At 42.7% G+C, this 27,052-nt stretch overlaps 1 protein-coding gene across 1 annotated transcript in view; it reads left to right on the forward strand.

Moving 5' to 3' along the window:
- The window catches only part of OXSR1 (oxidative stress responsive kinase 1), an 83,517-nt gene that overhangs the window by 27,878 nt on the left and 28,587 nt on the right, over positions 1-27,052 (forward strand). The window contains exons 4-5 of the mRNA XM_048317884.1: positions 8,302-8,443; positions 22,644-22,699. Of these exons, the coding sequence (XP_048173841.1) occupies positions 8,302-8,443; positions 22,644-22,699 (198 nt within the window). The remainder of the gene's footprint in view (positions 1-8,301; positions 8,444-22,643; positions 22,700-27,052) is intronic.

Here is a 27,052-nt window from a genome sequence, read left to right on the forward strand (position 1 = left end):
TTACTTCATACTTTTTTTTCTATCTGTGCTTCAGGAATCTCATATCTCATAGGCAAATTCTACAGCACGGTCTTAAGGATGGGGGAAGAAACTTGTGATTGGCACTTTCTGACTGAAGAGCTTTTCCATTCACTTTTAACGAGACTATTTTCAGTTGGTCTTAGACTGAGTGATTTATGTAACAAGAGACACTTCTGAAACTGTCTCTCATTCCTTTGAGCTTAGTTCTTATCAGTAATAAAGTGGCTCGTTTTGCAGTCATCTGTCATCCAGTGGGAAAAATAATGATCTGGGTTTCTCAACAGGAAAAACCTTTGAGCTGGTTTTTAAACCAGAAAACAAAACAAAACAAAAAAGCAAAGGAAAACACCCCCAAAACAAAACCAAAAACAAACAAGCAAACAAAAGCCCTCCACCAAAACAGGCCCAAACCAGAGTACAGCCTAACACTTTAATTTTGTTTAGATGTTCAAAGAGATTTGTACATCTCAGTAAGTACATATGAAATACATTCTGATGTCCATTCTGTATCTTGATCATGGCTTTTGTACTTGAGAATTTGTTCTGGGTAAAAGTTCAGAATTTTATTGCGTCTTTTCTGTCAGTGTGTGATTTCAGGCTGAAACTGGTTTTAATTTCAGCCTACAAACACTGACCTTACTAATTTGATAAGCAGCCCATAAGACAGCCCAATCCGTAATGCAAGCCTTTTTTGCTGTTGTTGTTGTAAGTGCAATTTAATTTATTTTCTGGCTGCAGTCTTTCTATGAAATCCTAACCTGGTCATACATGCAAGAGTTTTAGGAATGTCTCCAAGGGAAAATAAATCCATTAATTGCTGCTGTCTAATAGTGCTTTGCTCCTCAACAACCAGAGGGTGCACTCAAAGGTACCTTAATTACCTGACTGACATTGTCACTGAAACGGAACTATTTGTCTCCACAAGTACTCTGTTGATGGGAGATTTCTGTATTTGAAAGGTGTCAGCAGCCAGGAGGTAATGGGGAGCTGATGTGCATCAGAGCCCAGCCAGGCTGGTGGGAGTCACTGCTCAGAGCAGTCTGAACTGGCAGCACTGACCCCAAACAGGTGTGGAGTTGCTGATGGCAGAAACGTGGCTGTGATGAGATGCAACTGGTAGAGACAGGAGGTGCTGGTGTGTCCAGTTACTGACACCCTTTTGCAGGTCTCGTGACGTGTGTCTGTGTCAGGTTTGTGAAGTGTCTGCTGTTTCTGTTCCCTTCAGTAGAAATGGCAGACCCTTTTCTCTAATGATGGAAGTTTTGTAGGGTTCTAAGCTTAGCAATGTGAACTCGACACCCCAGCCTTTGGGTCCGGTGTTACTCCAAACTAAACTCCAGTGGCTATTTCTAGACAACTGGTGACCTGCTCTTTGCCTCCCTGGCATTCTCCTGTCATGAATTTTACTCGTGCCTTTTTAAAGCCTGCTGAAGCCCAGTCCTGCTCTCAAGCTCCTGTGGCCTTTTAGTAGGAAGAGGAGCAGCTGTGCTTTTGTTCTTGTGCTTTTACTGACTGCGACCTGTTTGCTCTTCTAAATTCTCCCTGCTTTTAACAAGAGCTCTCATTTCACAGGTGACCCAAGGCTGTAGATAACGCTATAAAACAGTTGCTCCTATGAAACAGCTGGCTCTGGTGGCTTGCTACATCACACAACAATTTTTCCTGTCCTAGCCTACAGCAGTGGAAACCACCAAAGTATTTTTAAACTGTGCAAATCCTTTAAATACTGAAACATTTCCAGACAGGGCTCTTGGATATTCTGCCCTCTTGAAGGCTCCTAATGAAATCTGCTAAGGAGATTGCTGTATTGAAATAGTTAAACCTTTTATTTTCCAGAAGTTTTTAAGATTATCTAATCAACTTCTAGCTTCAACCTTTGATCTGAAGTTCAGAAAGCCAGACCAAAAGAGGTAGGCAAGTCTTAGTTCTCTACCAGGGAGTTGGGACTTCTTGTTCTGCTTCTGCTGTGTTAGTCTCTGATCTGGCCCCTCCTAATTCCAACAGAGAGTTATGATCAAAGCATAAACCACAGGTTTTTAGAAATCCTCATGTTTATGTTGAATTATTTTCTTAGGAGACAGATATGCTATTTTTAATTCATCTGGAGGAGTTTTAATTTGATTTGTAGAAACACAATTTCAAACAATTAAGGATGCGATAAGTCAGAAGCAGGAGATGGCAGGGACTGTACGTGACTGCAGAATGCAGTCTGTAGATACATTGCCATTCCTAACTGTAATAGGAAAAGCATGAAAAATTAGTTTGTCCTTCAGATTTTCTCCTATAAATGTCTTGATCACGACAGCAATAGGCTGTTTTGCTCCCTTTATTGTATTACTTAGTTTTCTGCCTTAATCTTCTCATATTTCTTATGCATCCATGCACATGCCCTAGAGGGAAGGAGGCAAGAAGTGGAAGTTTCCTTAGCCTTCCCTCTGAGGTTTAACCCGGGTTAATGTCTTTTCCTTTGTTTTGTATACGTTGTTGTTTCCTTTACTTCGCTATTCTCCTGCTGTATCTATATTCCTCAGTCCCAGAAGTACTGAATCCAAGCAGCTCTTCCTTCTTCTGCATTTTTTTCATCTGTTTGCCAGAGACTGACAAGGTGCAGATTTAATTCTTGGCTCTGATGAGAGTCAGATTCACTGAAACCACGGGCTAATGCTGTGATGTCTTGAAAGAAGCAGCAGTGAATCTGCCAACACCCCCTTCTCAAAGGTTCAGCCTGTTCAGCATCAGTGTTTGTCAGGTTTGGGGCAGATTTTGGTTCTCACAAAGTTGTGTAGTGATCCCCAGCACTGTTTTCCAGCCTATCAATGCACGTACTGTTACCTGCTTTTTTTTATTTTTTTTTTTTTCCCAGGTTGGAAATTAGAGTATTAAATTTTCCTGTTCTGCTTCCCAGACAAAGTTAAAGGAGGAGGTTTTTTTGCATTTAACTTAGAGTGTATCTTGGTTCTGTCACTTAAGTTATAATATAACATGCAAGATATGGTTCCCACAGCAACCAGCTCTGCTGTACATTTTTTCTGCCTCTGGGGGCATGTAAAATTCCAGCTGGAATACTCCTGCATTTATCTGTAATCTTGATCCAAACAAGCTTTCCTTTCTGCTCAGGTTTTCATGCTCTTCTCTGCTTCAGCCCCAATGTGCTGAAGCACTAAGCAGTGTCAATGATGACTGTGGATGTTTTCTTCCTCTGCTGAGGAGAAACGTCAGAAACAGGCTTCCTAAATGCCATTCCACAGGCTTGCTGGTGTAGGTGAGGTCAAGGAATCGTGCTCTGGATTTGGAACAGGAAGCCTCAGTGTTTGTGGTGGTTTGCTGTTGAATCAGTGGAACAATTAGGACTCCTTGCCCCGAGGGTGTGATTACACGGAAGTTTTCCTCAGCAGCAAAGCTGGTTTAAGGAGTTCCTGGTTGTTTGGTCTCCACCCTGCCTGGAAAACTGGATTTCCAGTTACTGCAGTGATCCCGTTTACAGTATGGCCTCGTAAGTGGGTGCAGGGGCACAGCAGTGAGGTGGTGAACCATGGAACTCCAATCTCATTTTCTTGCCATAGGTAACCCAGTATCTTTGGAGAAACACATAGTTCATGGTGTTGAAAGAGTCAGTTTTACTGGATATGTGTGTGGGGTGCAAGACAGGACTGTCCATTGCAAGTGGTCTGCCTGATGTCAATATCCAAAAACTCAATATCCTTCTCTTACAAGTAGTTACAGGTTGGGCTCTCTCAGCTGAGGTAAGTCTGTGTACAGGTAGTTCCTGCTGACTTGTGCTGTCCTTAGGAGCTACTGCATTATCAACTTTTGGAGCAGACTAGGAAGCTTGTGACTTTGAGCAGAAAACCACTCCCCTCTCAAGTGCTGTGCTGAGAGATTGCTCTTTACTAAGTAGGTGCCTTTCCATGGCCTTTGGTGTCAGAGTACACTGAGACACTTGGATGATGAATGACAAGTCATGCTAAATGCTTTATCAGATTGCACAGTATCTTGTAGGCTTCCTGTTGATGTGCTGCAAAGTGTATATTTGATGGGCAAGAATTTGTTCTAGCTGCATTTTTTCCATATCAATCACTAAATGTTGTCTCCTTTCCTTTGTCTTCTGTTGGGGTTTGAGATCAGTTGCTCTTCACCAGCTTTCTTTAAACATCCTTGTTAATGACAGCATTATTTATATTTATGGTTAGACTCCAGTTCTGAGCCTTTTGTCTGTGTCTTGTTTTGTCTTTTCTTGGTATGTGGCCCCTTCTGGGCTTGGAAAAGCCTTCCAGTCAGCCTCAGCCAAACTTAATTTCTTTTTTTTTTTTTCTTTCTCTGATTTAGGGCTCACCTTTCTGTACTGTGAGTCTGTACTTGCTACTTGTGCATTTTTAGTGAGAAAAATCATGAGGAAATTGTGTAATCAAGCCTAATGCCATGTATAATACACACCAGAGTGCTTCATAGCATTATCTAAAACAGAGGTTTTATTTTAGGGAGGAGTCAAAGATATTTTTTTCTTTTCTGGAGACATTGTAGTGGATTTGTTTTCTCCTTGAAAATCTTGTAACTGTTCTTTAATACAGAGCTGGGTGCCTTATTTCCAGTGTGAACCTCATCCTGTGGCCACTAGATTCTGTCTTACAGTGAGACTGAGCAGTTTGCACGTGGAGCACAAATCCATAGTGAAACTGCATTTGAGTAGAGATCCAGCTGTGTTTGCATGTGCTCTCTCTTCCCCAGTTACTCCTAAACTGGTTTGAGGCTGGGTCAGAAGCTGGCAGTATCTGCAGTCATGCTGGTGTTTTCCAGCAGTGTGGTCAGTTTGTAAAGCACATGCTCTGGTGTGGTTTAGGCCCTGGTTCCAGTTCAGCTGAATTCGTTTCCAGTTAATTTTAGCAGTTATTATATTGCTGGATTGGGAACAGGTCACTGGGCAAAACAGTCATTTTCCCCTTCAGATTCTGATTTGCTGATCTCTTGGTCCAGTATAATGGAGTTGGTGTGGGAATTTGGCTGTATCCTGAGGCAGTGGATGTCTTACTTAGTGAGTGTGTCACACACTTAACTGAGATCCCTGGGATCAACATTGCCTTGAATTTATCAGCCTAATGCTGAAATCCAATCCTGGCCTTCAAGCAGGAGGTGTTTTCCTTAACAGTGAAATTCCCATGACTTCTGCTTTCAAAGTAGCTTCTACCTTGGCTGTGGGTTTCTCTCCAGGGAGTTGGTTATTCTGTTGCTCCATGCCAGGCTTCCTGAGCCAGAATGCTGGAACATGACATGGAGCAATGCTTGGAAGTGGAGCTTGGCTTTGTTCTTTGTATTCCATGGTGCTGTGCTTAATTAAGTTGCAGTTGAGTTGTGAGTCAGAACCAACTCCCAAACTTACTGATTTGTGAGGTGGAAAAATCACAGCTTCATGGTGCTGTGGTGCCAGTAGTCAAACCCTGAGCAGACAAAGGGGGATGATCCTAAGAACACTTTCTCCAACAGAAAAGTGACTCTTGGGTTGCTTTTCTGCTGTTATGTGCACTGAGCATTTTGCTGATCCCTTTTTGCTGTTCTCCTTTCTGCAGAGGACTGGCAAGTTCCCCCACTTCCATGAACATCTCAATGTGAAAGTGGTTTTAAAATAAATGTGCTTAAAGAGTGGCAGGCAGGACTGGGAGCAGATATAGCCTGGGTGTGAATCAGCCTTTTCACAACCAGGGCTGGCTCTGTGCGTGCACTCTCGTCTGTCTACCCTCCACCCCCTTTTCAGGGTTAAATGCAACCTCTAACTTGGCTAAATAGAGGAATTTTGACCAAATGAATTTGAGCACCATATGATCTGCCTCCTCATGTTCCCTGAACCCTTTGCAGGAGAAGGGAAATATTTGTGAACAAAGTCTGCTAACGGAGTCGTGGGTGGAAAGAGGACAAAATGAGTACGTGAAGAACCACATATTTTCACTGGACTTCTAAAACAAGTGACAGTTTGTTCTCCAGATTAAGGCACATTTGAGAGGAAAGACCTGAACAGTGGAAGTGGAGGGGCTTTTTTGGTGGGTTTTTATTTTGATATCACAAAAATTCTCATCCAGAATAAGAACCCTCAAAGTCTGTAAGCATGTACTCATTAAATGTGAAAACGTGATAGGCTGAAGGCCAGGTGAGTCCTCATGAAATACAACAGAGGATCCTTTTCTCAGAACATAAAGGTGAGATTTCAGTGAAGGGGTTCATCTCCAACATCTCAAATTTTAGTTTTCTTCAGTAAAGATACTCTTGCTCTATTGCAGGAAGTCCAGTGTATGTCAGAACAACCTGAGTTAGCCCTGGGTGAAACCTTTGGCTAAGACCCATGTCAAAATTCACTAAACATGAGTGTGTTTCTCTGCTTGGGTGGGGTAAAGGAAGGCTGAACACTGAGTATTCTTGCATAAAATGTTGGGGGGGTGTTATGTAACCTCATTTCTATTTTTTTTTCCCCATTTTCCTCTGGGTTTTTTTTCTATTTTTGTTAGAGTCTGCTGTGTTAATGTTGTGTCCTTTGCAAATATATTGAACCAAGCAAAGATTATTTTTTTGGTAAGAGGATGCTGAAGTTGCCATTCAGGCCAACCAATTTATCCCTCAGTTTATTTCCACTGGGTTTATTGGATGTCTTGGTGTCCAGGTGAGTCTGGTGCCAGTGGGCCAGAGGAGATGGAAAGTCAGAAATGGTGTGTCTGCTGGCTGCAGCAAGCTTTTAGATGAGCTCAGCATAAACTGCTTTACACAAACTAAGGGACACTGTACACCCATGTAATTGTTTCCTCTGCAGTTTGAATTGTGCAAAATGAGTGTTTCCACACGGTGTTTGTATTCAAACCTTGCAGCCTCTGCTTTTGTAGGAGAGTCCAAAAGGAAGATACTCTTCTAAGTGAAAACTGATCTGCACAATTGTTTTGGCCTAGAAATTCAGTTGGGGTAGTTAACAAAATAAATGTTAAAAAGGAGAGGGTTTTTTTGTCTACCTGAACCTGAAGGGTGAGAAGAAAATCAAACAAAAAACCTCCATTGTATTTTCCACTTGCTTCAAGAATTTACAAGGTGAAACTTCTAATTCCCCCTGGCCAAATTCATGAGAGGAAGTTTCTGTTCTTCAGATCCAAAAATAATTTTCTCTTACTTTTTTTATTGTGAGTTAGGAAGAATGAAGTTCCCTAAGCTTTTCTAAAACTGAACCCAGCTTCTCTAAGCTAGCTGAGTTAATACTGGGATATTTTTTCCCTGTAAGTTTCCTGTTCAAAGACAGGCAAAGCTGCAATTTGTGCTGTGCAGTTGTGCCTGCTTTTCTCATTCTCTAAGAACTTCCCAGTACTGCTGACACTGCTTTGTGCCCGTAGCTGTAAAAACCGTGCTAGTCCCTATCCACTCATTAAACCATAGAAACCCAAGTTTGAAGGGGCTAAATGGCACAGGCTTTGGAAAAGAGGCTTAGCCGTCCCATGCTGGAACAATAAAAGTTCTGAGAAGTGTCTTCAGTCCAGATGCAAATACAAAGAGGGCAGTACCCAGTGCCTATGAAAAGCAGGGCCTTGCACAAGAGGCCTGGTGCGAGTCACTGGTTCCGTTTATTCCTGGGTGCAGTTTGAAGAAGTGGTTTGCTCTCTAAAGCAGGGTTTGTCATGGAAGACGATGTAATTCACACCATGCTTGGGGGAGAGACTAAACATGCTTCTAGGGAAGGACCTAAGCTACTCCAGTTTTGTGCACAGTGAAGAAGTGACTTACTGTCAGAATTCAGGCTCATTTGTTCTCTATTTAGTGATTCTCACTTTTTTCCCTGTTAGGGTTGTACCAGCCCTTAACAAATTAGATTTTTCATGCTATTGCTCTGCACAGAATTTGTAGGAGTTGAAAAAGAGTGCTTAATTTTATCAAGCTTGTTGCCTTCAGCTTGTGAGTCCTGGCAGCCCCCTGCATTTTCCATTTCCCCCTTCAGCTTCTCCAGTACTCAGCACTAAACCAGCTTGTAACATCAGTATCTACCTAAAAACCTTCCAAGAGTCCTGTGTGTGTATATTTTACATTTTGGCTTTTTCAAATAACTTCTCAATTACTTGTGATCACAGGGGTTTTACAGCCTGCCTTGAGAATCTGCACCCGGGGGTGCATTGTTGCCTCTGCTTTCCTGCAGCAAAGGCTTCAACTTCTGACTCTGATCCTGACTATCATCAGTGAATTCCTTGTATATTAAATGATGATAAATTACACTTAATTTTGAATCAGTTCTTCTAGTTTAAACTAAGATGTTTAACTCTTCTCTAGGCTCTGTTTTGGATATTATCAAGCACATCGTGGCCAAAGGAGAACACAAGACTGGTGTCCTGGATGAAGCCTGTATAGCCACAATCCTTAAGGAGGTGCTGGAGGGACTGGACTACCTGCATAAAAACGGGCAAATCCACAGGTATTTTATGTTTTTCTCACTTTGTCATAAAATGTTATTGAAACAGAGTAGCTGAGCACACACAATCTCATCCCACAACTTGCTGTGAGGGCATAAAGAGAGGAAAGTAAAGGTGGGAGCTTAATCAAAATGCAGAATTCAAATGTTTATATTCTATATACTATGTCTATATTCTGAGTAGGCCAAAGTTGGGTAAACTTCGGGGTGTTGAAAATTCTAATATAGAGAATCTATTTCTAAATGTCATCATTCAGCTGCAAAGTGTAGTTGATGGAAAGCTGGAAAACTTCAACTGGTTTTGTTTCTTGCTGAGCTACAAATTACCAAGAGCACGGCATAGGCAGAGTGGAGCAATTTAATAAAAAGTCCTTCCAGCTCTGATTTTTTTTCTTTTTTTTTTTTTTTTTGAGGTTTAACTGCAAAATCAACATCATGAAACTCGAATTTGAGTAATTTCTTACCAAAAAAAAAAAAAAAAAAAAGGGAAATAAAAATAATGGAAAAACTTCTTCTGTAGGCAAAGCCCAGTTAACTAACTAATGGCCTGTGATTTGACAGATCACTGAAATTCATGGGTTTCTGTGCTGCTGTCTTGTTTAGGATATGTTTTTAAATCATATTTTCCTCTCTCCTGGTGTCAAGGTGTGGTGTAGTTCAGTACGAGAAGATCCTAAGTTGGTCTGTTCTGTGTTAAAAAGACTGAGATTTGCAATCCTAAATATGTGCTGAAAATAGAATATGCCGCTTGTGGTTAATATACACAATCCCAGCCACAGACTGCTGCTGGAACAGCCTCTTCTTTCTTGGGAAATTGGTGAGCTTGGCTCTTTTGGTACAATGCCATTATAAGCATTGCTGCTGCTGTGCTGGAGTAAGTTTCTGTCCTCTTATAGCTGCACAAGAAGAGGTAATTTTTTTGCCAGCACATTATTTTAATTAGAAAATACAAGAGGTATTTATTTCATCTTTTCAATCAAACTGACTGGCTTTTGTAGGTTATTTTGGATTAAAAGGAAAGAAACAGTTGGAAATAATTCAGGTGGAATTCTTCTCTCTTAAAGAAGTCTCAAATTTTGGTTTCCAGTCTCAATTAAAATTCTGATTTAACAAGAATCATTGTCTTCATTGGAGACAGCTTTGATTTCATAGCTGGTTGCTTAACTTTGTTTTTTAGAGATAAGACTTGAGGCAGCTCTGGGAATTTAGAGTAAAGTAATAAACCACCTTACTTGCCGGTTGTGGTAACTTTTCACTTTGCCGTAAGTAACTGACAGAACTGTGTTCATCTGTGACCTGCAGTTGGCTTGCTTGGCTGATTTAGTTATCTTCTGGTCTAGTGAAATTGAAATATATATGTTAAAGCATCAGAAACCTGTTACATCTCAGTTTCTTGGAAGATACTGCATAATGTTTTATGCACTGAAGAGAGGTGGTTCACTATTTGGCTGGCTGGAAGACTAGTAAATGTGGTGAAGATTAGAGAGAATATTTATGTGTGTGGTGTGGTTTTTTTTTTTTACTGCACTCAGCAAAAATACTGTGTTCACAAAATCCAAACTGCTTGGTCTGAAGAAAATATGATTCATACTGAATCCTTTGGAAATGAACTGGATCAAACCTGCTGTGACCATTCTCATCCTGCTTCAGCAAAGAAATCAAAGCTGTGTCATTGCTGCAGCTTAAGGTTGTGGTTGTGCATCAGCTCCTTTGCATGTGTTTCATCGCTGTGTTTTGGGGCTGCTCCAAAAATTGTGTAAAATTTTAGCATAGAAAAGGGTTTGGATTATCTCATTGTGTTGGACACAGCGGTTTGGGAAATCTGGAGAACTGGGATACAGAAGGAAAGTTGTGTGGTTTGCTACCTGTGATGCAAAGCTGTTTTGGCTGTTGGCAGAAGGCGAGCTGACATGCCTTTGAGGGATGAGACATGTTTCCTTAATAGAGTTCCTTTGCTGCGTTCCATTTTATCCAGATGTGTGTGTGCTGCTGCTGAGGAAAACACAGTTTAAAGTTGTAGTGCAGCTGGGACCTTTCCTCATCTGTAGGAATATCTGTATGGTTTTCCCATTTTGCTTAATGCTAGGGGTCATAATATTGGTCATGCCTGATGGGAAAGGCAGGTGGAAATCTTGCAGCCGTGCCTGAGATGCTCTGAGAGGAAGTGTTTAAAATAACTGAACTTTGGTCCCACGGGTCAGCTTAAAGTTTCTGGCTCTAAAGGAAAGCACATCAGGTGATGGCTGAACTGCAAATACTGTGTCTGTAGTGTGGGGCAGCTGTGCTTGGGGTGAACTTCAGGCCAGAGCAAGATCAGCTGTGAAGGGCTTGATTCAAAATTGAAGGGCTTTAGTTAAGACCTGGAACAGCCAGCCCAAAATAAGCAGCCATCCAGCAGAAAAAATGTTCAGCTGGTTATGCTAAATATCCCAACTCTGCTCATGTTACACCTTGGAGAAAGCAACTTGATAACATTAGAGACACAGTATGAGTGAATGACTGTAATTCCCACATCTGAAGTTGGACAGCCAGGCCAGTGTCACAGCCCAAAGGATGAATATTGGGTCCCAAATGTAATTTTGTGGGCACTGTAGACCAGAAGTGGGGCTGTAAATCATTGGTGAGATCAGAGAACATATTTCTGTCAGCAGAGCTGCTCAATACTTCTAAATTATGCATCATCTTAAATGGGTAAATGAAGTTAACACGTGAAAAACTGGCTTAATGAAATTTTGCTGCTGCTGAATCTTGCTCTGCCTATGCCTGCCTTGAACTTAATGCCACTTCCAATTAAGTTTTGGGGAGCTGGCTTGGCGTGGAAGTGTAAATCCCTGCTTTGGACAGGAGAGGAGTTTGACAGTATTCTCTAGAGGAGATTAGAAAGCCAAATATCTAGTGAAGGCTTAAATTACGATTTTTTTTCTTGTTTACTTTCCTAATTAACAGCCAGAGTGAGTCTGAGACTTGAATAGACACCATTGTTCAGGAACAAATGCTGAAGTCTCCCACATTGCCCAAAGTGATGTTTTTTTTTGCTTTCATCTTGCAAGGGCTGTTGGGAAGTGTCTGAGGCCTTAGGGCAAAGACAAAGGACAAGACAAAACCAGTTTTATTTTCATGAAACACTCTATACCACAGTAACAATTGATTACAAATGGGTCCCCATCTTCCTCCAAAATCACCTGTGCCTCCGTTTCCTGGGAGTTGGAAGCTCCCTGCCTTCACTGCCCTGTGCCTGTCCCTGGCCGCCTGTCCCATGGCAGCTGCTCCTGTCCCTGTTGTGGTTTCCTGTGTAGCATGGTGATCCCAATGAAACTTTGAAATCCCAGTGATCCGGCTCATGTAAAGTGAGTTAAGTACCTGGGCACCAGCCAGGGCGCTGAGGACAGAGGGCCACACTCGGAAGCTTTCGGATGAAGCTGTCCTGCAGGAATCTGCTCGGGCACATTTCTTTATGGAAGTCAAGCACGGCTGACATGCTATGAGGGGTCACTGCTGGGCTAATATGGGCTGGGTGACACTCAGGGTATGTTGTACCTCTTCCCCATTTGGACTCTGATTCCTCTCTGTATTTGGGGATTGGCAGCAGTTTGATGAATGACTTAGAAATAAAACTAAAGCAAAACCAACCCAAGAGGTTTTATTGCTTAAAAAGATTTATTGGAGGGAAGTTCGAGGCTTTTTTTTTCAGGTGGTGCTGTGTATGGCAGGCTGACAAATGAATCATGCTGATTAACTGTTACAAGGTCTCTCTGTCTTTCTCCCTATTTTTATCTCTGAGCTTATCTTCTGTTCATGATTAGCTATTGTGTAACTGAATATTTTAGTTAGTCCAGGTGAAATAATACACTGCTCAAATATAACCAGATTCTTCTATTGCAGGACAATAAAAGTGATACTGGCCTGTCTTTTTGTAAAAACAAAAAAAGCCTGGAAAGTGGTTTAGAGTTGCATGCACTTGAACTGTTGGCATGGCAGCAATCCAGCTATTAGTTTGTTTGCTGCTCTACTTCTTACAGGGTGAGAGGAGCAGCAGCATGTTTGATATGCTGAGTTAGATCAGCTTGTGCTTCCATACACAATGTTTGGGGGAGTTTTGGTGTCTTTTCAAAATCACAGTGTTGGCAGCAGGGTGCTGGGACAGCTGTTTGTGGCTTTGAAGAGACCCTGGAAACAATATTCTTCCTGTGGTTTTATGCCAAATAGATTCAGTCTTTTTTTTGGACCGTAGCATGATTTTGACAGAGAATCAAAAGTTTAATTCTTTGCCTCTTTACCCATAATAAGAGTAAATAACTTCTGAAAAATGGGTATCTCTATGTGAGTACATACGCAATCACCAATACTTGCATGTGGGATTTTGGAGGAGCTCACCTCCAGCAGCAAGGTTTGGATTTAAGATGAAGGAGCTGATGGATATATTTTGGCAGAACTTGGCTGTCCTACAGGATTCAAGCTTAATTTTCATGTAGCTGATTAATGCATTGATAGCCATGCTGGCAGGTATTGTGGTTAAACTGGATTCCACTGTGCCTCTGAAATGCTGTACTTTCATGTTTCTGTAGGAATACTGTGGGAGAACTTCAGCCTCTCCTCCCCACAGTGCTGTAATCTTGCTTTGGGGAGTATGTTTTGGAAGTGGAGTTTGGTAGGGGAGGATTGAGGAATGGATAACAGGATGTGGAGCCTTTCCACCTCTAATTGCCAGTCTGATTTTAAGTCAGGACACCAGTAATTTGAAAGTTGTCTATTGCTTAGCTGTGAGAGGTGGAATTTTTTATTCAGAGAGATACTTTAGTCTCTTCTATAGTATGGGATGGGTAGAAATAACCTTTAGAGCTGGTAGTTAATATGAATTTTAGAGCTTTAATTTGTAAACAATTCAGAAGCCAGAAGAATAGAAATGTTACTGTTGTGTGTCTCTGTGGGAAGGAGGACAAGATGCTGCTCTAGACTCTGCTGGGTGATTTGTTCTCCCAAATAAACACCTTGCTGTGCAGTGGCAAGGGCCCAAGGACCACTGAACCCCCACTCTCTGTACAGTCCAACTGGGGTGTATTGTGGTGGTTTGGCAAACCAGCACATTTTCCTGGTGGCTGTTTCTTCCACTGCATCATCCAGAAATTCATTGTTTAAAAAAAAAAGAAAATTCCCTGTGGTTGCAGAGAGATAATATGAACCAGATGTAAATCCCAAACCTGCAGACAGCCAGAAACAATAACTCCTGTGGAGACAGTTTTCCTCAAAGTGGATAAAGACAGTCTTTACTCTGAAGTCTAAAAACCTGGGATTTCAACCTCTGATGGTAGATATGGCTGCTGAAATCACAGGGGTGCTGGGGGCCTGCAACATCTCCAGGATATGCCCCAACTCTTGGCAACTCCCTGCAATGCAAGGGTCCAGGTGGGCTCCAGGGGGATGCCTGAAGGTGTGGCTGTTGCAATCAGGTGTTTGCCCCACTGTCATTTCCCTCACACCCAGGTGCTACCTCTGAACTTTATCACTGGGTGTCCTGCAGTTACTCAAAGTAAGTTTGGCTTAGTCCAAAGGAAAATCAGCTGTTCAGTAGAACTACTCTGGCCTTTTATAAAAGGGAGGGGAGTTTTTAGGTTTTTCTCTCCGCCTTGCTACATGGAGATGAGAAGCAGGAAAAATACAATGAAGAGTGGGAAAATAGAGGTTGGGTGATCTAAAGGTTCAACAGCACTGACAGGTTTTTTGGTCAGTGATCCATAACTGAGTTGTATACTCAAATAATGGTGGTTTCTAGCAATTCTCAAATTGTCAGGAGTATTTGAATTTGATGTGTTTCCAGGGGGAATAATCGTTCACTGTCTGCAGCATTACATGTATCAAGTGAAAATGTAACAGACTCTTAGCTTTTACTCTGAAGAAACCAAGTGCCATTCACACACGTACAAAACTGTTTGTGACATCTTTCTCGTGTCAATGCCTTAATCTGGTGTAGATTGCTGAGACTAGGTCACCCAGTACAGGCTCTTGCAGCATCTCTCCAGCAGCAAAGTAATTGTTTAAATTGTCTTGTTCTTCTGTTCTACTGTGAATAATACATGATGTGAATATAACTCACTTCAAAAAGATGCCTTTGGATAGTGTTCCCTGTTTTGGTGCACCAGGATTTCTGGCCTTCATAGATCCTAAAAGCTGCATATGTGGAAATGCTTTAAACATTTCTTCAGACCACTGCAGTCTTTTCATTTGTGTGTTATGCTAAAGCAGGAGAAAAGGACCATTTGCTAAATTTGTGTGGTAACATATTAAACACACTTGAAAACTTTGCAAGGCTGCATCAGAAATTATTTTTGTATGTTTACTGAATTGAATTATATCCTGCCTTACAGAGTTCTAATAAAGCATTGATATTAAAAGGTAAAGCGAATACTTTCAAAAACAAAGGTGAGACAAAATCCACACACATTTAGGACAACAAACAAGGAACTGCCATAGAGAAATCTATCTCTTCATGGTAGTCTGGAAAGCATCACCAAGGGAGACTGGGAGTGCAGAGAGGACTTGTTTCCATTGTACAGATACCTGATTTAATAACTGCTTTCTCCATTTTATGGGAATAACTGGATGAAATAGAGATCTTTCTTCCTATGCTGGTCATGCTTAAAACTGTCATATTACAGATTTTGGAGAAGGAAGTCTTGCTGACAGGTCTTTTGTGAGCTCTGGCTGTCTTGACTTTCTCCTCCTGTGTCACGTTGCAGACATGGCTGAGCAGGAGCTGTGGGTGGCTGTGTAGATAGGGACAGCTCTTGGCTGCATGGGGAATGCCTTGGACCTTGTGTGTATAGAGATATACTTACTGCTTCTCCAGAACAGGGTGCTTACTGCCTTTGGGAAATGGAGACCTTTTTGAGCTCCCCTATGTCAATTTTTTGGGGTCTAATTTGATCCAAGTTGGTTCTGTATTTACCAGAATGACCTTTCATCTTTCCGTCATGGAGGGGAGATACGTGAATCACTGACATTCCTGTTTCTTCTGCCACCTGATGCAGCTTGTACTCAAACTGGGGTGATGTACACATGGTGATTTTTTGGAAATTGCTATTTCTTAGAGCACTAGGAACATGTTATGACGTGCCAAGACCTACTGCAGTATGGTGGTGTCACTGGTATTGCCACGTGAAGCAAACCCACCTCCTTCCACATGAAAGAATTTGACATGAAATACTGAAATAAGACCATGTTATAACTTGACTATTTCTTTCTGTTACCAATGACTAAGGCAGGGTATCCCAAAAATATCTGGGCCTCCAGGGGTAGGAACAGACCTTGTGACTCCACAGCTTGCTCTGTGTGTTGCTTTTCAGGCAGCAGCCGTTAAAGGGTCTTTGTGCCTTGTCCCCACTGCAGTCCTTAGGAGGTAGGATCAGGAAATGGAAGGGCTGAATAGATGAATTTGTGGAAGAAGTCCTGGTACATTTTTAGCTGCTGTTCAGTGTATAAAAGCTTGATTTCAAAGCCTGCTGGGCAGAGTCTTTTCCTTATACAAGAGAAAAAACATGAAGTTCTGACAGAATAGGGGAAACTTTAAATGTGGTGTATGAAGTTGGAGATGTAGCTTCTCTCTTGCCTTAACTGCTGAAGGTTATCAGAAGCATGGGCTGTGTGGCAATCAGAAGCATGGGCTGTGTGGCAAATCCTCCTTGCCATGAGCTGATGTTACAGCAGTGATGTGCTTTGGGGTGGGTGGGTGAAGCAAAGGCCTCTTTTGCAGGAGGAAGAAGTGGGGCTGTGAGGATTGGTGTAATTAGATCATCTCCACGTTTGGAGGTCCAGTGCTTGTAGCATTATTTTCTGGCAGAAGGAGCTGATGTGTTTGAAAACTGTTTTTTAAGGGTTTGGATTTAGCTGGAGCAACTTGCCTCACGTTGAGGTTACTTGAGCACTGCTGCTGGGCTGGAGGTTTGGCCATGGATAGGAGGTGGAGTCCAAGGCAGGCAGGATCTGGCCTTAAACCACACCTCTCTTTAATCCTCTGTTAGTATTGAACCACGTGGGAAGAGAAGGAATTAATGAGAGTGCCAAGCCATCAGAAACAAAGTTGGCACAGGAACGAGAAGTGTGAGCTGGATGTAATTTGCTGAGATAAAGGAAAATTGCAGGCGCTGCGATAACGGTGGCTGTGTGACAGACAGGGACACAGTGAGGGATGTGACACACTGCTGCCTGTCTCTCTTCATAACAGAGGCTTGCACCAAGTTAGCCCAAAGTCTGCAACTCTTTCTGTACTGCCTCAGCATCTTCCCAGCCCCCATAGCTATTCGGACAACCAAGATGACAGTGAATTTCAGGCATATCTCCTGCAGCTTTCTTTAGTGAGTTGTCCCTTGTCTGAGCTGACACAGCGAGTTAACCTAAAGGAAATCAAATTTGAGTCATGCTTTCTTGGGCCACAAACCCTCTACTTAAAGCAGCAGTCCACTTCTACAGCACTAAAGGGCAGAAAATTGAGAGGGTTTGTACCAAGTAAGCACATTGTGGAGCCTCTGAAAGATGTTTTATGTTTTTACAATGAAGTGCAATGGGAGATGAATTTCTCATGCAGCCCTTACTGGGGTTTCTGTTTGCCTATGCCAGGCGACAGGATGGAGTTATCTCTCCCAGGAGGTTTCTTTGCTGCACTCAGAGCGATCTGCCTGGATCTTATGGGTAGGGCAGGGAGAAAACAAGTACTTGCTGTACTCATAAAGCTCTCTGTGACAGAAGCTGACAGTGCTTTCCAGTGGGCTTTGTCTATGCATGGCTCTGTTTGCAAAGCCACAGTCTGTCTGTCAGTCACTTCTGCCTTTCAAGCCTTGCTTCAGACTGCTTTAAAAAAAAAAAACCAAAAATTTTAATATTCCCAGTAACATTGGATTATTCTTCTAACTTTGTCCAGACATTAAAATGATAATTCAAAAGCCTTTAATTATTTCCACCTATGTAGCCCCCATGACATTGCAGCTTCATAAATGCTTCTACTGTTTGAGCCTTGAAGTTAATTATGAGTTGCCTTGTGCTACTGGCTCAGCTCCTGTGTCGAGGTCCTGGTCTTTTACCACAGCCCAGCAGCTGACAGAGCAGCTCGGAGAAGAGGGAAGAAGCAGTCACTGTGCTTCCCTGATCCTGGGCAATAAAGCATGTCACTGGGCTGGTCCCTGCTGGAATTTATGGCAGCCTGGCTGCTGCTGCTGGGCCGAGCTGCCAGTGGCCACGAGGACCTGCTGAGAGGGCTGTGGATGAGCAGGGATGAAGCAAGCTGTGGACTTGGCCCTCTCTTCCCTCTATTTATGCCTGGCTCAGCAGGGAGTATGGAAGCTGCTCTGCCAGCTCTCTGCGATTGGAAAACCTTCAAGCTCTGGAAGATGTTTCTGAGTCCGACTCTGCAGTTACGTACAATACTGTAACAGGCAGTAATTGCACCTCACCCAAGAGTTTGGGATTTTATGTTCAACACTGTGGCATGAAAATGTTGGTGCACACAGCTTTTCTGAGCAGGAACAAGGACATGCTAATGTACAGCACTTCCAATACAATGGCTTTGAATGCCTTCTCCTATGTTGTACTGAACGTGCTGACGTTTGAGGGTGTAAAAATACTGATCTGCCTGCACGCTCCAAGCCTAGTTTACATTTTGCAGCTCTAAATGGTAAAGCTCTTGCCTGTCACCAGCTTTTTATATCTTTGCTTATAAGGCAAAGGGAAGAGGTGACACAGGTACAGCATATTATTGAAGGAAGAGGAATGTTTGCTGGTAGAGAGACAATAGCACTCATTTGGTTTAAAATGTCACAGATTGCCTCATATTTAACTGTATGTAGAGATACTGTCCTGGAAGTATTTTCCAAATTACTCAGAACCATGTCAACTCCAGCAATTGGTGGCATTCAGCATAAATATTTTGAGTTATTCATTACCATTAACAGAAAACAGTAATTGTTGCATCTTTCACCTTCTGTTTTTTTAAATGAAACTTGGCAGGACCAACCACTCCTTCCTCATGCCAAATTATGCACTATAGAGTTCAGTCCATGAAAATTTATTGTTGCAGTTGATGTAAATTGCATCTAATGGGCAAATGACTCACGGCTGTGCTTACAGCCAGCTTTGTGCTCTAAAGGCACATGCCAGCAGGTTGGAAGCAAAGATAGAGTAAACAGCTTATGTGTTTCCCCTCTCCTGTGACAGTTTTCTTCTCACTGCTGGGTTGCAGAGCTCCTGGGGTTGACACTCTTTGCTCAGGTCCCTTCTATTGTGTTTGCAGTGGCTGTAACAACCACTATGGTGTGGGGCCAAGGATTGAGGGCTACAGATGAGGGCAGATCTGATAATTTAGGAGGATTTTAAGGACTATTTTTATAGTGGGAACAAGCCACCAGGATACAGTTCATGTAGTTTCCCTGTGCCCCATTGAAAAATTAATCGTGGGGAATGTGGGAACATGGTGCTTAAAACTGGGGAGCATCATCTCATTGCCTTCCTGTGCTCCCAAGTCTCCTGTAGCTGGAGCTCAGCTGTAATTTTGTTGTTGGGATGAGATTTGGTCATACAGCACCTCATTCCTATGGCCCAGCCCCAACCTGGAGGCATTAATGTGATGTAGCTCATGTCTGGTCAAACTGGGACAGTTTGGAATGCAGATGAAGAAGGGTTTCTGCCCTGCTGTGGAACTTTTCAAGGCTGATGTGGAGAAGCCAGCTCTGCACTGGAGCGACTGCAAACCGCTCTTCCCACTCTGGCTGTGGAGTACAAGGTAAATAAAAACATAATGGTTATTTTGTGGAAGGGTTCTTGGAGGCTTTAGAGGAGAGGAAGATGACAGCTGTGGAGCAGGAGTGTCCACAGCTACTGTAGCATTTGTTAAGCTATTGACAAGAAAGCTTACTCTGGCCTTCTGTAACTTCATTTAAAATGTGATATAATTATTGTTTACGCTAAAGCCTAAAGCTGCTTCCTGTTTCCACTATAGTAATTATGCCAGAGGCAGACCATCAGTGTATCAGGCCAGGATATGGCCATTACCACATTAAGGGGAAGTGCCTTCAAATTGTTACACTTGGCAATAACTATATCCTGGAGTAACAAACTTCTCGCCATTCACCTCACAAGTTTATAAGCATCTCCTGATGAAAATAAACAGGAAAGCACTGATCGTCTTTCCCCTGCCCCATTGCTTTAAATGCAATTAATTAATTTTAAGTATGATTTTATAGGGGAACCTACTTCAAAGATGCTGCCACTGCACCAGTATATGCTAAAAGAAAGGGATTTGTGCCTTTGTAGCGCCCTATTACACTGGGGTGGGGAATGGGAAAGCTGGGAATTGCTTCTATGGCACAGTGACTCCTCAATGGAGTCAATGTCCACAGACATCTTGCTGCCCCATGAGTTTTGCTGCTCTGGGGTGGAGTGTGCTGGGCTGGGATGAGTAATGGCCTTTGCAGAGGGCTGATCACTGGGAGGAAGTGCCACATGAAGCGGTGATTTAATTCTGCAGTTTGACTTGGATATTTGGCAGTGCTGTTTTGGCCTCCCGGATTTCATATTGTGGCTGTGGCTTGTTTTAATTTCTTGAACCAGCTTTAAGCATCATATTTACTGACTTTTGTTTCCAATGAGAAAATATGTGAATTTTAATTAATCCAAGCTGACATTAAAAAGAAAACAAGCCTCTTGATTTGAGGGGGTTAAGGGCCTGGAGTCCTTGGGCTCATTGTTTCTATGGGATTCAATTTGAGTGCTTGTTTCACTACTTCTGGCATTCTAAGCCTGTCCAGCTTGCTCTGTTGTGGTGGGATGGTTTTGTGATAGGGAATGCCTGCTGGTTTCTGGCAGCTGTTACTGCACCAGGGAGACCTGCCTGAGTTGTTTTGGACTGTGAAGTGCATGATAGTTGAGACTTCATCCATAGTTTTGCTTAAAATCTTCCCTGGCACTTCCTTCGTGGCTGAGTGGGGTCGGTTGTGGGGGCTTGGTGAGCCACACGTGCAGTTCTGCCAGAGGGGAAGTTTGGAAAGGCTACACAATACTGCATGGCCCAGCTTACTGGGGAAATGCTCCAGCATCCTGGGCTTCCTTGAAGTACAGATGGAAGAGGAAATTACTCTTACTCCAGTAAGACAATTAATAACTTCAACAGGCAACCTCGTGCATGCTGTTTCTTTCCCTGTAACCTGGAACTGGCAGGGCCTCGTGCATCCTGGCTGTCACAGGAGAATCAGCTGTGGGTAAACATTTCCAGTAGGATTGGAGAGTTTCCTGAACGCCCTGTGTTCCCTCTGAACTAGGACTGGTGTTTGGGGGATTCTTGGAGGTGGCTGTGCCTGTGCCAGGCACATCTCACACCGTGTGAGCCAGCTCCTTGCCTAGGACACAGCAGACTTTGGCACTGTGCTCCTGGGGCTGGATCCCAAAGGCATCTTCTACCTAAATATTGGCAGGGAGCTTTTCCATTCCTCCTTGTTATGGTCCATGAACACTTTGTGGGAGTGCAGGGCTCAGTCAGGTTTGTGTCTCTCATGACAATTAGTTCAACAGCACCAATTATATTGGATTTGACCAATAGATGCTAAGGGGGTGGTGTAGCCACCTGGTGACTTCTACATTTAATCCCTTTAGGTCCTTCATGTGTTTAAGAGGCTCCATCCACGGATGCTGTGCTGTCTGCAACAGCTACAGGTGCTGGTTGCAGGAAGAAAGCAAAAATCATGCTTCTGGAAGGGAAAGTCAGCTTCTTGAGGCTATCAGATCTGTATGAAACTGTGAAGTTATATGACACATCTTCATTATCAAAGCAAATTAGAATTTTTCCTGTACTTGCTCTCACACCTGTTCTTCAAACTGGGATTAGGCTCCAGGATGGGCACTGGTAGCAAGACATGTACATTTGGCAGGATTTGAAATACCTGTTAGAAGGCTAAAGGTGCTGTCAGCTGCAGTTTGCTGTTCATCTTTAGTGGGATTGTCTTATGGACAGTTTTTGTTCTGCAGTGTGCTGGGGAAAAGCCTTGTCATGCCATTGTCCTAGACTGAGTATTGGGAAGAATCTGACAAATGCTTGTGCTGGAGAGGATGTGTTTAAAATTATCCTGGCCTGGAACTGGCAGTGGCCCAGCCTCCTCTTCAGAATAGCAAAGCCAGGAAGGAGGAGATTTCCAGGGCCTGACTGGAGCTCTTTGGCCAGGCCATCTCACCAGTTCTGTTCTCATGATGCACTAGGGAGGAGAGGAAAAAATAGCTTTGGACTTTTCTGTATGTGAAAGGATTTGGAATATTTGCCAAAGGCAGTGGAGGGAAAATCTGCTTGTTTTGGGGTTGTTTTCCTCTTTTTGCTCCTGTTTCACAGGGGCTCCTGGGCAGTGCAAGCTTAGCAGCCATGCTGATGAACAGGAGTGTCAACTATGAAGTGCTGCTCTTGGCTTGGCGTGGGGAGCAGCCTGTGAAAACAAACTGGAAAACTTCAAAGTGTTTGCAGTGAAAGTAGCATTCCCCTCAAGGATGGAAAAGTGTTGCTGTTAACCTGAAAACCAGAGCTTCTGGCTAGAAAGAGGATAGTACAAAACATTCATAGCACATACTGGATGCTCTTGGGTGCTTGTTCATTAAAAAAAAAAGATAACATGGAGATGTTTTTTCACTGACCAGGATAATGTGGTTCTGCTCATTAAGCTAGGAACAAACAACATTTTTCTGCTCTCTGGATTTTGACTAGTGTATGGGGCTATACTGATTTCCTGGGCAGGGCTGGAGAGCAGTGAGATGTGGGGCTGGGGGAGAACAGGATGCATTCAGTGGAAGTGAGATGAGATCAATTCCACTGTCTCTTGAAGTCTCTCCTCCTAAAGGGGTACATGAGTATCCAGCCAGTACTAGGTTCACTTTTCACTTTTTTAGCTAACTCTAAGAACCTGGGACAAACCAGGTTTCCTTGCATTTTTAAGGGTACCTTCTGCAGTTTTAATTTTTTTTTTCTGTGTGTAGTACCTGAAGTATAAATCATACAAATACTACTTAGTGCCTGTCTACTGAAGTTACAATTGATGTTAAGTCCCTACTATTTCTGCATTATTTGAGGCAAGAAGTACTAATGTCAGAAACAAAGTATAAGAAATAATAACCTTTTAATGTATTTTTGTAGGTTGAAGGAAAGATTTAATGACTTAACACTTACTGTTGCTTTATCTTTTTGCAGGGATGTGAAAGCAGGAAATATTCTTCTTGGAGAAGATGGCTCAGTGCAAATTGCAGGTAACTTTCCTGGTAGCTTTGAGTAAACTTTAGGCATAACTGCATATCCAAAGAAATAGTTTAATGATCAAGGAGAAACCTACATAAAAATGTTAGCTTCAAAAAGCTCCACGGTTCATAAAACAAACAAAAAACCCCAACAATAAACAAACCACAAACCAAAATGAAAAACCAACCCAGAGTGTATTATGTCTTGTTATCTTAAAATACTATTACTTGGAATAATGACAATCAACAGATATAAATCATTTGTCTGTGAAGTCCTCAGAATCAATAGATCAGATAAAGTTCTTGGCATCAGCTAGTCAGATTTTTGTATCAGCAAGTTTATAGGCTTGGAAGTGGAGTGCACAGACCTCACCGATTTATCACTGACGTGTGAGGTGGTTTTTGAAAGGCCTCTGGTGAAGGGTGGACAGATCCATCAGAAGGAAATGGGCATATCTGATGGTAAAAGTCATTTAAGGAAAGATCAGCCGGTCAGACTGCTCCTGTGGATGCTCCTTGCTCTGCTTCAGTTGAGCTGGATGGCAGAGAGGGTGTTTGAGTGGCTGCCCTGGCCCAACCCAAACTGGGGTGAGCTGGAAGTCTTGGAAGCAGTCATGCAAAGAAAAGCTGTTAAGACAGTTGCTTTAGCTCATAAAGATCTGTCTGGAGATGTCTGCTGCAGTCACTGCTGACAGGAGCTGCAGCAACAGAGGTGTCCTGGAAACAGTCCTGCGTGGGGATAGACCATGGGGAAAAGGGTACTGTGTGGTGTGTTTCCCCCCTGATCCTCTTCCAGTATTTTATTTCATACATGTTCCTGCAGACTTCACTCTTCTTTCCAGAAATCAAGAATTATGCCCCATCCCTGAAACATTCAGGGTTTAATGGGACTCTGAGCAACCTGTTCTGGTTGAAGGTGTCCCTGCCCATGGCAGGGGTTGGACAAGATGACCATTAAAGGTCCCTTCCAACCCAAACTATTCTGAGTTTTTGATTATTACTATTATTATTGCAGATTATTAAGTAAGCCAAGACTTTTAGAGAGTACATTTAGAACTTGTGATATTTGTTTATCCTTCTTTTCCCAGTGTGCTGTTTTCCTATCCTGAGTACAATTTTTCTCCAGTTTTCCTTTCCCTCAGTATTGTGTTCTTCCCATGGATCTTGTAGTGCCTTTGCTGTGGATCTTGTAGTGCCTTTCCAGTCCTTTGTGCCACCTCTAGCTGGGGGCAGAGCTCTTGTCCAGTCCTGCCAGCTTGTGTAACATAGTCATATGTTAATATAACATCCAGTCCTGCCATACATGTGTAACATTTTCAATCCCATATTTAATTGGGAAGAGCCGTATCTCTGTGTGATGACGTCTCTTCTTTAGTGCCCTGTCCTGCTGGTAGAGGCACAGCAGTGGGTCAAGCCAGTGTGCTGGGAGTTTAGGGATGAGGCAGTGACTGTTGTGTGAGGGAGGAGTGCCTGTAGCATTGTTTATTACTTTGGAATATCTATGCCTGGCATTGCATCTTGGAATGAAAGGTGTCGGTTTTCCACCAGGAGGTAGAACATGTTGCAAGCAGTATTTTCTAGGTAGCTCTCCTCTCTGCAGAGGACAATAAGCCCTTTTACAGGACATAACACCTGTTTCTGTTTAAAATCTGAAGTTGCCCTGTTTCCTTTTTTAAGTTTCCTGGTACCCTTAATGCCTGCTGTTCTATTTCAAATGAGGTGTAAATAATTCAGTTGTGTGGCAGCTGATGGAAGGTAGGGAGTGGCTCCTAAAACGCTCAAAGGAGCAAACTTTATACGGTGAAATCCTACAGTTTTTTCCATAATGGGGCCAAGATAACACTTAGGATTTGTAATTGCATGGAGCTTTTGATGCTGTTCTGGGAGAGGCTGCAAATAGCTGTAACTCCAAGTGTTTCTGCCAGCCTAGAGAAAGCTGCTTATGTTTCTCTCCCACAAGGATGCCAGGGATTGGCTTTTTTGTATTAAGGCTCACTGGCACTAGGTACCTGTTCGTGTATTTTTTCTGCTGAGCAGTTTTTAGTTGATAAATAGATTTAAGGTTGACTGGTCTATGAATTTCAGAGGATTTATTTTGTCTGTGATTGTACACATTCCCCTAGACTGAACTACTCGTGGTTTATCTGTGCAACATTTAAATGATGAAATCCATCTCTCTGCAAATCCTGCAAAAGCAGCGTTGTGAGATGTGCAAAATTCTCTCTTTACAAATTCTTTCTTCCAACATGCAGAAGGCCCAACCCTACACCTTTCATCAGCCACAGCAGGGCCACTAAACCTAGGTCAGAGCGTTCACCACGGTGGCAGGAAGCACTTTCGTTTCTGTAGAGGCAGCTGATGACTTGAAGAAATGGAAGTAAATGAATGAATAATAGAGAAAACCTGACCTGGTCGTAACGTGAGATTTTGTTTCTGTGGGAATTTCTGACACTTAAACTTCATTGCCTCCTGACCCAGGATGAAGTAGCAAAATTTCTTGGGAATTTTTCGAGGAGAAAATGCTGGAAGCAAAACAAGCCAAATAAAAAGAGATTTGTTTCAGCGAGATCAAAGCACTTGCCTTTGACAATAATATTAATGCATATTATGAATAATTCTGTTGATTGTTGAGTGCTTCAATTATGAGCTGGATGACATCACTGAGTTCCCATGAAACAAACGCTCCTAAGTTTCGCTGGAGAGTTACACCACGAGATAAAAAACAAAAGATTGATCAGCTGTGGAATGTAGCCTGAGGGTTGGAGTGAATGGGGCACCTCCCTGCAAGGAGCTGGTTTGGTATACATGAAAAATTTAAATCATGTAGCAGGGAAGAAAGACTTCCATTCTTTTACAATGACTTCTTCCTGTCTGCCATTCCTCTATCTAAACTGCCTGTGAACAGTTGTTAAGAAGGTCTTATTCAATCTTTGACTTTCGTGACCTTATGTTCCTGTGTGTTTCCTACTGCTTGACAAAATTCCTGTTTCTTGTTCCAGATGAAATGTAATTCTTAAATGTAAATCAGGAATGTACATCTCAATCTGGACATCCTTTGCGGAAAAAAGCAAAGGTGCATTTGAGATTGAGTGGTGGAAACGGCACTGCAGGACTGTACCTCCACAGTGTGTCAGTGAATTTAATTGCTGGAAACTTTCACTGTATGGAATTCATGGCAGTAATTTTGCTGCAGTATTACACCATTCTAACTAGTGAAAATTAAAGCCTCTTTTGTGAATTTTTGGCTGTGCGATTTCTGTTAAGGCTAAACAGAAGAAGCAGCTTGATGAACGTGTGTCAGACTTTTCTCAGGTTCTGTTTGTAACCCTGAATTTGTGGTTGTGCATATGGGGAAAGCCACTGTGGGAGCACTGTGAGCTGAGGCGGCTGCAGGTAAAGAGATGGAGGAGAAATCTGTGAGCTTGGGGGCATCTGCTGGAAGTGGGAATTCTAAAAATTCCTCTAATGGCCTGCACAAATTCCCAGCTTGGAACTCCTCCCCAAGTCTTATTTTTACTCATGACTCTATTTTTAACTCTTGTCGCTCCTTTGGCTTTCAAAAAGTGCATCCACTGAACCAAGGAGAAAATTGCCTTTAACAGATCCAGCTGAGCAGCGAGACCTAAAGTGAGGCAGTTTGCTTCTATCTTAACATTCCTCTTTTTTTCCCCAAGGGCACTGGCTTGAGCTTGTGGCTTGGCACCAAGTTTTTGGAGCCTGTTACAATTCAGAGTGTCGCTTTCTCAGTTTGAAGCGTTTTCCTGCACACTGGATTAATCTGTCTTCTGGAGAGAGCAGGACTCTTTCCCAGATACCGTTGTTCTGGCCTGTGCTGACAGTGGTTGCAATGTAAATGGAGATAGCCATGTTCTTTTGTGTTCCAGCCTCTCCATGGCAATTACTTCATTTCTTTTAATCAGAGCATAAAACCTCTTAGCCCTGGCATTTATCAGCTCCCTGGAGTCTAAAAGTGCACGGATAAAAACACTCTGTCAACATAAAACTGTATTGGCACCAATATTGCTGCATAAACCAGGAGATGGCTTCTCACAGTAAGCAAGGCTTTGCATTTGTCAGTTTATTTAATAATGCAGGACCTACAAATTAGTGTGAAATGAAGTGAATGTCTTGATAGACTGGGAAAGGATGGGAGAGGTTGAGGGGAATCTCTCCCAGGGTGTATGAGACTTGCTCAGTATGAGGCATGCTCCAGCCATGGCGTGATGTGAGCATCCTACTGAGACTGAATGCAGACGAAATCTTTTTTTCCCCCTGATTTTATCCACGGAGATATTAAATAATGCTGTCACCCACCCCTGTGAGATTGAATGTGACAATAGAAGTGTCTGCCGAAGGCTGAGGCAT

This window comes from Corvus hawaiiensis, chromosome 1 (genome assembly GCF_020740725.1).
Source record: "Corvus hawaiiensis isolate bCorHaw1 chromosome 1, bCorHaw1.pri.cur, whole genome shotgun sequence".
In the NCBI taxonomy this organism is placed as follows: domain Eukaryota; kingdom Metazoa; phylum Chordata; class Aves; order Passeriformes; family Corvidae; genus Corvus; species Corvus hawaiiensis.